General features: G+C 41.4%; 1 protein-coding gene across 1 annotated transcript; it reads right to left on the bottom strand.

The window, feature by feature from the left end:
• Positions 1-4,951: 4,951 nt before the first annotated feature.
• Positions 4,952-11,294, bottom strand: myog (myogenin; the record flags this gene model as incomplete). The annotated part of the gene is made up of 4 exons (XM_079582508.1): positions 4,952-5,196; positions 7,022-7,118; positions 10,464-10,924; positions 11,207-11,294. The coding sequence occupies 4 exons, from the start codon at positions 11,292-11,294 to the stop codon at positions 5,078-5,080; spliced, it is 765 nt and encodes a 254-aa protein (XP_079438634.1). The 3' UTR covers positions 4,952-5,077.
• Positions 11,295-12,282: the final 988 nt, after the last annotated feature.

Below are 12,282 nucleotides of genomic sequence, written 5' to 3'. Positions count from 1 at the left end.
GGCTTCGCCGAGGGGGAAAATAGAATCTTTAGAGACACACAATTTTTCACTCTTTTTAGCCATTTTCTGGTGGAATATCAACTTATTTATCACATAAAAATAAAGTCAAGTGTAAATCAGGCCCATATGGATATTTTCTCACAGCAGATTGTTCTGTAGAAGTGAAAAAACGGCAGTTGTAGCTAGCGCGAGCTAACCGTTAGCATTAGCCCGATGCTAACATGTAGCATCAAGTTAGCATTCTCCGTTTTTTATGGGCTGTTGAACCACTTTGCTCCTCCCCATGTCTTTGTATCATTATTTAGTAGAAACAATGTTCATATTTCAGCATTTGTTACAGTAGTTTTTGAATAATTAGAGATAACTGAAATATGAACATAGTTTCTACTAAATAAAGATACAAAGACATGGGGAGGAGCAAAGTGGTTCAACAGCCCATAAATACATGAATAACGGAGAATGCTAACTTGATGCTACATGTTAGCATCGGGCTAATGCTAACGGTTAGCTCGCTCTAGCTACAACTGCCGTTTTTTCACTTCTACTGAACAATCTGCTGTGAGAAAATATCCATATGGGCCCGATTTACACTTGACTTTATTTGTATGTGATAAATAAGTTGATATTCCACCAGAAAATGGCTAAAAAGAGTGGAAAATTGTGTTTCTCTAAAGATTCTATTTTCCCCCTCGGCGAAGCCACGCCCCCTTCTATGATGAGATGCCGTCTGTATCTATACAAATAAGCTTCCCTTTCCTGAGGGGCCACTGTCACCTTGGCCCCCCCTTCTAGCTCCGCCACTGCTCTGCTGAAGTCAATGGTAATCATTTTCCCTCCTGATACAGTAACAGTCAAAGTCATTGGAAAAGTGATTTAAGGGAAACAATAGCTGAACAATTCAGGTAAGAAATATCTTTGTTTTTGTGAAATCTAATCAACATAAAACAGACAATTCTAGAAGTATTTGTAGTTGAGGAGACAGATATGAACAGCTGCAGGCTTTAAAATAGAATAAATATCAGCTGAAATGATACTTAAACACCCTGCAGGACATTCGAATGGGGATCTAGTGCATTTAACCCTGATGTCTCAGAAGATGACGACTGTTTTACAAATGCAATAGCTCCCTGGACATCCGTGTTGCTCCACACTTTGCTTCCTGTGCGATGAGTGAGTCTGGACACAGCCTGGAGAGTTTTCGCGGGACATGCCTGAACTTGTCCCGTCACTTTCACATTGGGACCTTGGATAAACCTTTTGGCGCTGGGACCTTTTTTTGGAGCGGTTTTCCCGTCACTTCCTAAAAGAGCAGACCGTGTCACAGCGTGGTGAACCAGTGAAGTGCTGGATGGGTGTACAATTTTCAAGTTTGTTTTCTTCCTTTTGTTTGTTTTTTTTTGTTTTTTTTAAAGTGTCTAAAAGGTGTAATGTGCTATGTGGCAGCTATGAGTACCGTGTCTTTATTCCAGGTGTGAAACAAACTGCTGACAAATCAAGATTTTATTATTTGGCTATTTAAAACGGAGTGTACTGTATTTATGACACTATATCGACATAAGTAAAGCTGTTTTTTAAATAATTTGCGTGCCTTTTTTGGAGCCTTTTGGATAGAGAGTGTCTTCTTTTACCTACAGGAAACTACAATACAAATACAATGCAAGATTATAAAGATTATACTCTGAAGCTACTCCACTCACCTGGATTGGAGTGAGATTTTAATTTACAACCTTTAGATTTTGGTTCTTAGTTTTTTTTTTTTTTTTTATGATTTATTTTATTTACTGAAAGAATACAAACTCTCGCTGAGACTTGAACAAAGGCTAGGGGGCGAACAAGGCTCTCAAAACACAAAGAGAGCATTCAGCAAAGTCAAATATTTACAAGAATGGAGCAAATGCTTTTAAAATAAAAGCAGAGGCTGATTGTCCGTGCAGTTTTCCAGTCTTTTAGTGTTTTTAGGGAGCTGTAAAACATTTTAGATTCATTGATAAAGCAGGGAAAAGATGGCTTATTACCCCTCCATTTGCAGCAGTGAATATGATATTTAGCTAAAAGCACAATAATATTAACAACATCTGATAATGAAGGGTCCAAATTGTCCATATAGAGCAAAACGTGTGATGATTTTGGTTCTGAGTGCCACCATAAACCAAGAGTCTTAATTAATCTGAGCAAAAAAGTGTGGACTCCCATAACATTAAAGCCTCACTGTGTAACATTTTCGATTCTACTGATGCCAATACATATGGAAGCCCGTTTCCGCCATGTTAAAAAAATAAAAGTCCAACAAGAAGTCGAAATTTCGAGATTTAAACTCGTAATTTCGGGATTTAAACTCCTACTACGAGTTTAAATCTTGAAATTTCGACTTCCCGTTGGGCTTTTATTTTTTAACATGGCGGAAACGGGCTTCCATAAATACAAAACATGTTCCTGAGCAGATACTTTTACAGTGGGTAATCAAAAAAAACGAATTTGTATGAGGTCCTAACCTAAATGTCATATTCGGCTGCTTTCAGTGGACGTCTCCATGGAGACGAGCTAGAGACGTCCCCTCTCCCAGTAACATTATAACTGTATACAGTCAGAGGTGAGCTGCTCACGGCAAACACACAGGTTTGTTCATTTTGCTAGTTGTTTTTCCATTATTTATCATAAAAAATATCTGTAATGAAATAAATGCTTGTATTTTATTCGTTTTTTGGTTGAAATGTTGCACAGTGTGGCTTTAACTAAAAAGACCTCACAGTCAGTGCACTTATTTGGCCCAATGGTTAAGTCACAGGGCATGGAAAGTTTCTCTCCTGTTGTGAGGCTGTTCGACTCCTGCCTGTGGGTTGCAGTGCTTTTGCGATCATAATTAAATATATATAGCCAGAGCAAGGGGGCGCTATTGCACCCTTTGTCTCACTTGATCTGAGATTATGGCATTATAGCCACTGTTTGCAGTCGGTCAAGGTAAATTGATTGACCAATGAAACCTATAGCCCACATGAGTTTTTGTTTCATAGACAGAAAACATTACATTTATTGAAAATTGTCTTTATTTAAAGATCAGAAAATATCATTTCAACAATTTAACATCTACAAAGACACAACAATCTTAGATATAAAAGTCAAAAATAATTTAGCAAAACGTTAAAAAATAAAATGGCACAAACCACTCTGTAGAAAAGGGAACGTATTTACATCACTATAATAATAATAATTACCAGTTTTAAATTAAGCAGGTCTTGGTCAAAACTGCCATGGTACACAGAATATATTATTGGCCCCAAAAAATAAAACTCATGAATTACTTTAAGCATAAAAACACACACAAAATAAAGGAAAGATTTGGGAAAGGTATTGAAAAGAAAATTAAGAAAAAGCAGGCTTTGTTTGTCTGACGTGGTTTCTTAAGAGCCACACACTCTAGGAAACATTCATGCAAAGTCTTTGGATTTTTACTTGGACTGGACCACAGAATTAGGTAGGAAATAAAGGATTTTACCACATTCATGTACTCATTGGAAAGCTGGAAAGTCTAACAGAAATGAGCACTAAATTCAATAAACAAAAGATATATTTTGTGGAAGAGACACAAGTCTAGTTTTTCAGTGAAGTGCAAAATAAAATCAACTTTTTGACTAAATTATTGGTAATATTTGGCCTAAAGCTATTGGTTTCAATGAAGATCACATGGGAAAGCTTCATACTGAGTTACTGCTAGCATAGCATTTAGCATCACCACACTGTTGAAAGTTATTTTGATAAAAAAGAAGAAAGAAAAAACATTTAATAAGATAAATGTTGACAAAACTAGCTTTCTGGAAGCTAATCTTGTTAGCTACACTGGGAATTGTTTATAGGTAAGTCTTCATCGACAACGAGCTAACGCGGGTGGCCTTGTCCTAATAGTTCCACTTTTTCCCAGAGCTGGAAATAAAAATGAATAAAATAACAATAAATTAAAAATCTCCATAGACTTTTCAAACAATTTAAATATTAAGAGCATAAAGACACGACAGAGGCTAATTAGCTATGTGCTAGCATTTGACCATGGCGCATTTTACAAGAAAGAAAATACCAAATACTTGAAATATGCAGCGACATGCTTTTATAACTTTTTGGTTTGGTCTTTGGATGAAAATTCAGATTAAAATTGCATGTTTTGTGTCCATGAGTTACTTAAAGCAGTACTAAGTAACTCTTCCCCCTAGAGGCCATAAGCGCAACTGCAGGTGTCGTAGAAAGTTACGATTTTTTAACTTATTAATTGTCTTGGAGAGTAAATACTACGCTGACAGGAAAGGCGAAGGCAGAGAGGGTTACTGTGCATCCAATTATACAATGGAAGTATTTTTTTTCACTCAAACTTGGCTGTAAATACTGTTTAAAGTGACGTTAGCCCGCAGTTAGCTTTGCCCGTTAGCATGTTAGCTTCTTCTTCGTGATTCCATTAGTGTGTATTGGTGGCTCCGCACCGGTGGCAGTCAAGTTGCAAACATGGTTTTCTGGCCAGAGACACCAGGGGGAGATGAAAGACCCTCCAGTCATCCCATAAACACTTGTATTACCCCCACAGGGACTACGGAAAGGATTTATTAAGGTAAACACGTTACTTAGTACTGCTTTAATAGCTGATTAGCAGCTTTGCACCTTAAAACTTTGAAAAACCTATGGGAATTTTTGACTGCCGACACCATCAGGGTAGGCAAGACTGCGCTCCATATCTTAAAAACATCAACACAGCGCCTGCCCAGTGCAGCCCAAGTATAAACGCTTCATGTAAGTACTATTTACTGTTGGCTAGGCTACTATAGGAGTCAAATGTCGCGGTGGGAAGTCTGGAAATGCATCGACTTGATCTAAACCATTTGGTGAGCACATGAACGCGGCAAAAATGTGAAAATTACAAATCGGAATTCATGTCGTATTCATTTCTGGCAGGCCACAGAGCAGCTAGTCTAAACCTCAATAATAACTTAATAATTTGAAACATTTCGACTGATCGTTTAAATAAATAAATTAGTCCCGTGGTAAAGTGTGAGTGTTGCTTTAGCTCGCTGCCCGTGGCCCGTTGTCTCGGGAGGCTCTACTTGGGAATGTCCACGGGGAACGCCACAGAGCCGTCAGCTCCAGAGATGCTCTCGACGATGGAGGTCAGTGCGCGCATGTTCCCCTGGTCTGGAGAGTCGGCCGCGCTCAGCAGGTCTGGGAGCAGAAAAAAACACACAAAAATGGATTACAATTTATTCTGTTGGTCTGTAAATGCAGTAAATTAGAATAACTGCCTTGTATAAAATTGCTCTCTCAAAATGGCTGCAGTGAATGTCTTGAAATAGGCCTCTGTCTCTTTAAGAACCTCTGACCCTTTCCGACACGCCCCCTCCACACGCTGTCTGTGGCATCAGTGGGGAGGGGGTTCTGCTGAGGAGCAGTGGTTGGTTACTCGGCTGGTGACGAAAGCTCGGAGGCGTCTCCAGGAGGTGGGGGCGTTCCTAGGAGGACTCAGGCAAACCTGATCTAAAATGGCCGCCATCAGAGTTTTCACAGATTACTCAGAAATACGTGAATGTGCCAAGGCAACACTTCAGGCATGTTTTTAATGAGGGAATGACATCATAACATGATGTAAAGGTTGAAAAAGTCGATTTTGCATAACACCCCCCTTTAAGTATTTACATCCTGTGTGCAGCTTTTGATATAAGGGATTATTCAACAGTTCTGCCATGTAATGTTCAACTGTTCATTTATGTCAACAAGACATGGCTAACTCTCCATAGGAAGAAACACAGACAGGAAATAGTCACTACCTGAGAAAGCTAGCATTATATTGCTATGTGTCATTCCATGCATAGAGCCTATTGCAGGTCCACTTTGACTTTAAACTAAGACTTGAACTGAAATTTACAAATAGACAAAGGCACAGTAGTATTAAGTTTCATTATCAAAGTTGTTTCATTCACTGTCACTGTCTGTTTTGATCAATTCAGCGCTCAAAAGGTCTCCACTACGCACCATGTCATTGCTACACCCAGTTTAGACATCAAGAATTGACTTATTTAAATTATAAGAACCTTTTTTAGACACAGTTTAGTCCTGATTTGATCTTCACATAGGCCTGGTGTTGCTCGGAAGGTCAGATATTTTATGAAGAGGCACTCGCGGTGAAAGGTTGGAGAAACACGACTGTAAAGTAAAGCGCACTGATAGAAGTTATTGTTTTAGCCTTAGTTAAAGCAGTGCTAAGTAACGTGTTTACCTTAATAAATCCTTTCCGTAGTCCCTGTGGGGGTAATACAAGTGTTTATGGGATGATTGGAGGGTCTTTCATCTCCCCCTGGTGTCTCCGACCAGAAAACCATGTTTGCAACTTGACTGCCACCGGTGCGGAGAAAGCAATACACACTAATGGAATCACGAAGAAGAAGCTAACATGCTAACGGACAAAGCTAAGTGCGGGCTAACGTCACTTTAAACAGTATTTACAGCCAGGTTTGAGTGAAAAAAAATATTTCCATTGTATAATTGGATGCACAGAAACCCTCTCTCCCTTTGCCTTTCCTGTCAGCGTCGTATTTACTCTCCAAGACAATTAAAAAGTTAAAAAAACGTAACTTGCTACGACACCTGCAGTTGCGCTTATGGCCTCTAGGGGGAAGAGTTACTTAGTACTGCTTTAAACTGCCTGTGTGCCAGCTGAGGACAAGCCCTGGCGTTTTATATGTAAAGCGCAAAAGGCCATAGCTCTGGAAAAAAGTATTCCCAACATATTATATAACATATTTGTGCTAATTAGTGACGCATGCTGTGTTATCATTATCGCTTTTGTGAATGTAACATCACGTAATATCACTAGAAGCCACTTTACATCCCAGAGGCGTTCAATCTGAAGGCGATTTTTGAAATATTTTTTTGCTTACACAGCCAACGACAACAAACAAACAACAAAACATGCGTGCGTGATGATTTAATGACTGCTAGCTGCTATCGCTAGCCCAGCGGTGCGGCGGTGTGTGGCTGACTTGCTGCTGACCTTCGCTGCTGTAGCTCTGGCACTGCTCGGGGGTGCTGCTCCACTCGGGGCTGCTGCAACAGGTGCTGCCCGAGCTGGGCTCCGAGGAGGAGGACACCTGTTCGGGACAGACGGACGGAGACAGAAGGCACGTCAGACGCCACACACGGAGAAGACATGGGGGCGGACACTACTACTGCGACTACTACCACTACTGCGACTACTACTGCAACTACTGCTGCAACTACTACTGCGACTACTACCACTACTGCGACTACTACTGCTGGAACTACTACTGCAACTACTACTGCAACTACTACTGCAACTACTACTGCGACTACTGCTGCAACTACTACTGCGACTACTACCACTACTGCGACTACTACTGCTGGAACTACTACTGCAACTACTACTGCAACTACTACTGCAACCACTACCACTACTGCAACTACTACTGCAACCACTACTGCGACTACTACTGCAACTATTACTGCAACTACTGCTGGAACTACTACTGCAACTACTACTGCAACCACTACTGCAACTACTACTGCAACTATTACTGCAACTACTGCTGCAACTACTACTGCGACTACTACTGCAACTACTACTGCAACTACTACTGAAACCACTACTGAAACTACGACTGCGACTACTACTGCGACTACTACCACTACTGCGACTACTACTGCAACTACTACTGCAACCACTACTGAAACTACGACTGCGACTAATACTGCAACTACTACCACTACTGCGACTACTACTGCAACTACTACTGCAAGTACTACTGCAACTACGACTGCAACTACTACTGCGACTACTACTGCAACTACGACTGCGACCACTACTGCAACTACGACTGCAACTGCTACTGCAACTACGACTGCGACTACGACTGCAACCACTACTGCAACTACGACTGCAACTACTACTGCAACTACTACTGCAACTACTACTGCAACTACTACTGCAACCACTACTGCAACTACTACTGCAACTACTACTGCAACCACTACTGCAACTACTACTGCAACTACTACTGCAACTACTACTGCAACTACTACTGCAACTACTACTGCAACTACTACTGACACTACGACTGCAACTACTACTGCAACTATTACTGCAACTACTGCTGGAACTACTACTGCAACTACGACTGCGACTACGACTGCAACCACTACTGCAACTACGACTGCGACTACTACTGCAACTACAACTGCAACTGCTACTGCAACCACCACTGCAACTACGACTGCAACTACTACTGCAACTACGACTGCAACTACTACTGCAACTACTACTGCAACTACTACTGCAACTACTACTGACACTACTACTGCAACTACTACTGCAACCACTACTGCAACCACTACTGCAACTACTACTGCAACCACTACTGCAACCACTACTGCGACTACTACTGCAACCACTACTGCGACCACTACTGAAACCACTACTGCAACCACTACTGCAACCACTACTGCAACCACTACTGCAACTACTACTGCAACTACAACTGCAACTACGACTGCAACTACTACTGTAACTACTACTGCAACTACTACTGCAACTACTACTGTAACTACTACTGCAACTACTACTGTAACTACTACTGCAACTACTACTGTAACTACTACTGCAACTACTACTGTAACTACTACTGCAACTACTACTGAAACTATGTGTAACCATAGTTATATGTAACCATATGTTATTATTGCAACCACATTATCATTGAAGTGAATAGGGGGTGGGAGTTAATAAGTTTGTCTTCTTCCCACTCCTTTTCGAGCTAGAATGCTGTTTTTTTGTTGTTGTTTTTCTCACTTTTGTGTCTGTTTTGTGTAGCTCGAAATAAAATATTCAATCAAACTACTACTGCAACTACTACTGCAACTACTACTGCAACTACTGCTGCCTGTGCGCGTTTGGAAAGAGTTTCTTTGCATCTGAAATGCATTTGTAAATAAATACACTTTTGCTGCTAGCCTAGCCTTTGGTGCTGCCGCTAGGGCTCGATATATAGTATAGTTAAAAGTTACAGAGCACTTGACAGTATTGCATCGAGGCACCTGTGTAATGTATATTTTCAAATCTATTTAATATTCTTGTTTGAGGATTTACTCATACCACATCCCAACATGCAACTACTGCAGTATAATACTTAACTGCGAACCTTGAGTATGTATATTGAACACTGTATCGGGACATGCTTGGCGATACCCAGCCCTAGGCTAGTTTTACTACATACAACTACTTCTTACACTACTTCTAGGGTACTATTGCCACTACAACTACAACTACTAGCTTACAACTTTCTGCTACTACATCTACATGGAGCCATAGAGCAAGACAAAGAAACAAAAAATGTTTAGATCTATTACTAGGCTACTACTAGTACTAGCCAAATTGCTACTTTTAGCTTACTGCGGTTTCTTGCTAACTACTAGCCTACCTACTTCAAAAAGCTACCTGGACATAGATCTAGATATAGTAAATGCTACCATATTATTTAGAGCTTTTGCTAGCACTTTTACTGCGACTTCGAAATAACTAACAACTAGCTTAGGCTACTTCGAATGTTACCCCGGCCTATAGAGCTCGATACAGTAATACTATGACACGCTAAGAACACTTTGTTACTGCTAATGCTGCTACGCCTGCTGTTCAAACCAGGATGTTAAACAATCATTAAACATTACAATCAGAACTCGTGTTAAAGTCTCCACTGTGATGAAAAAACACAAAAAAACAATGACCAGAGCACGCCACAAACAAACTGGACGCACTTATTGACCGCACCGACACGCACCTTCAAAGCATTTTCCATTCTAACTAAATATAGCTCACATTCTTCCATTGCCGTCTCCCCATTGTGGCTTTTGGCTGCGACCTCAGTGCATTGTATAATAAGTCACCTTGCTTCATTATATCCTAGGTCCCTATTTCCTAGGAAGTAGCCCACTCCTATTACATGGAAGTCCTATTACAGAGAATACAAGGTTTTGTTCCTTGCTTTCTAAGTCCTACGCACTCCAGGCTGCTTCCCCATTGTCACCTCGCTCTTTGGATCCTACATGCCCGACACTGGACTGCATTTCCCAGTATAAAAAGGGAAGTCACTTTGCCCACAACACCTCTTTGATGTCCTGTTCCCTGCGGTGGACTACTGTCTCCGCGCTGCATCCCAATTGTAGAAGACATCTTTCTAACTATATCCTTCATCCTATTTCCTCAGACTGTGTTTCCTAAAATCGCCCTCACTTCGGGCTGCCTCCCAGTTGGCACCATAACCCTTTAGATAATATGCCCTACTCACTCTTGGCTGCATCCCTATCGTACCACATACATCCTACCTGTGTGTTCTTATACCATAACATTGTAGGCTGCATCCCAAATGTCCACCTTGTCCTGCTATGTCCCACCCCCTATGTCCCTTCTCCTAAGTCGTACTCACCCTGGGCTGTGCTGTGTTCGGCCGGTAGTGCATCCCCTGCTGCCCCGCCTCGTTCTCCTGCTGGTTCAGGGACGACACAAGCGCCTGCAACCTCTCGATGTACTGGATGGCGCTCCGCAAAATCTCCACTTTGGGCAGGCGCTGGTTGGGGTTCATCAGCGTACTCCTCTTCAGGGCTTCGAAAGCCTCGTTCACTTTCTTCAAGCGGCGCTTCTCTCTCATGGTGGCGGCGCGACGCCGGTCCATGGTCACCGTCTTCCGCTTGCAGAGCTTGCAGGCCCAGGGGAGGCACTGTCCCGGGCAGTGGGGCGAGGGGCTGCCGCCGCCGTTGTTGTTGTCGGAGTGAGGGGACAGGCTGCTGTTCGGGGACGCCTTGTCCTCCAGCACTTGGGGCATCCCGGCCGGCCCGCACAAGCCCATCATAGCACTCCGATCCTGGAAGCCCGTTTGGTCGTAGGCTCCTGGAACAGTAAAGAGCGATTTTACGATTGAAGAAGATCTTTGTTTATATATTTATACCCTAACCCTAACCCCTAACCCTAACCCTAACCTTAAATTGAATAATTGTAAGAATATATTATAATATATGGTAAGATACATAAATTGATACATTTTCACAAGAAAGCTTGATTTAAAAACTAGCAAACAAGCAAGTTTTTCTTTATATTTCTTATGTACATTTTAGCATCTATAAAGGTAACCATAATCTGCCGAAACACTTTTAACGTAGCAGCATGCCTTACCTGGAAGTCTGGTTTGGTAGAAGTTATCATTCCCCTCGTAAAATCTCTGATCGGGGAAGAAATACGGATTGGTCTCGAAAAGCTCCATTTTTAATTTTCGGAAGACAAAACGCTGAAAAAAGAAAGACCCGGAGCGAGTGCGGCGCTATGTGTTCCCTCTAAGCGAGTCTCGTGTGCTGTGTTGACTTGGTGGGACGTGGAAAGAACAACTGGTCTGGGATGGTTCGGACTGGCATTTAAACCCCGAGGATCACGGGGGTTAAAATTAGCCGCAGTTTTTGGGAGAAACCCGAGCCGGCGTTTAGCTGTTGCGGCACATCCACACACTTCTCTTTGGGTTTTTTTACGGCTGCTGCTGCCACTGTGGGTGTCACTCAATCCCATTACACGCAGAGCTCACTGGACAGCGGACAGTGTGGGCCTAGTGAGCCGTCTGACTGGACTACTGTGTGTGACTTTACATGGGGATCATCTATTAAATAATAGACTATACAAACAGGCAAAACTCAATTTTTTCAGTTTTCAGGTTTTGGGCCAAATTGGTCTCTGAACATATAAGCTTTCACCCGGAAACCAAAAATATGCATAATCTTCACAAAAACATGTTTAAATATTGCGCTGATTCAATGTTCTCCCATAGACTTATATGGGAGAACACAATTTCAAGGGCCTTTTTCTCAAAACACATTTTTCTGTCATTGTGGCGACACTATGTCCACGTCAGTCGGACCTAAAGACTTCAAAGTTTCCAGCCTTGGACTGAACGATATTTGGAAGATTTTTTCAGAGGGATTTTATATTATTTAATCCCTAAGCCCCATTTATTGAGTTTTGAATGTCAAAAAATAAGGCAAAAATTACATTTTCCCACATTTTTCCACTAAAAAACAGCTTATTTTAAAACTAAACAAGAAATCCTAAATCCCCTCTGAAAAAGTCTTGGTAACTCATTCATCAATAAAATGAAACCATAAATTTGAATGTAGCTCTATCCATTATTCAGATTTTGTCGCCGAAAAAATGGGAAATTTGGGGCATTTTTAGGCATAAAACACCTTGTTCTTATATGAAAAGAT

Source organism: Gobius niger (assembly GCF_951799975.1).
Source record: "Gobius niger genome assembly, chromosome: 24".
Taxonomy (NCBI): Eukaryota; Metazoa; Chordata; class Actinopteri; order Gobiiformes; family Gobiidae; genus Gobius; species Gobius niger.
This window is presented reverse-complemented; position numbering and strand designations above follow the sequence as displayed.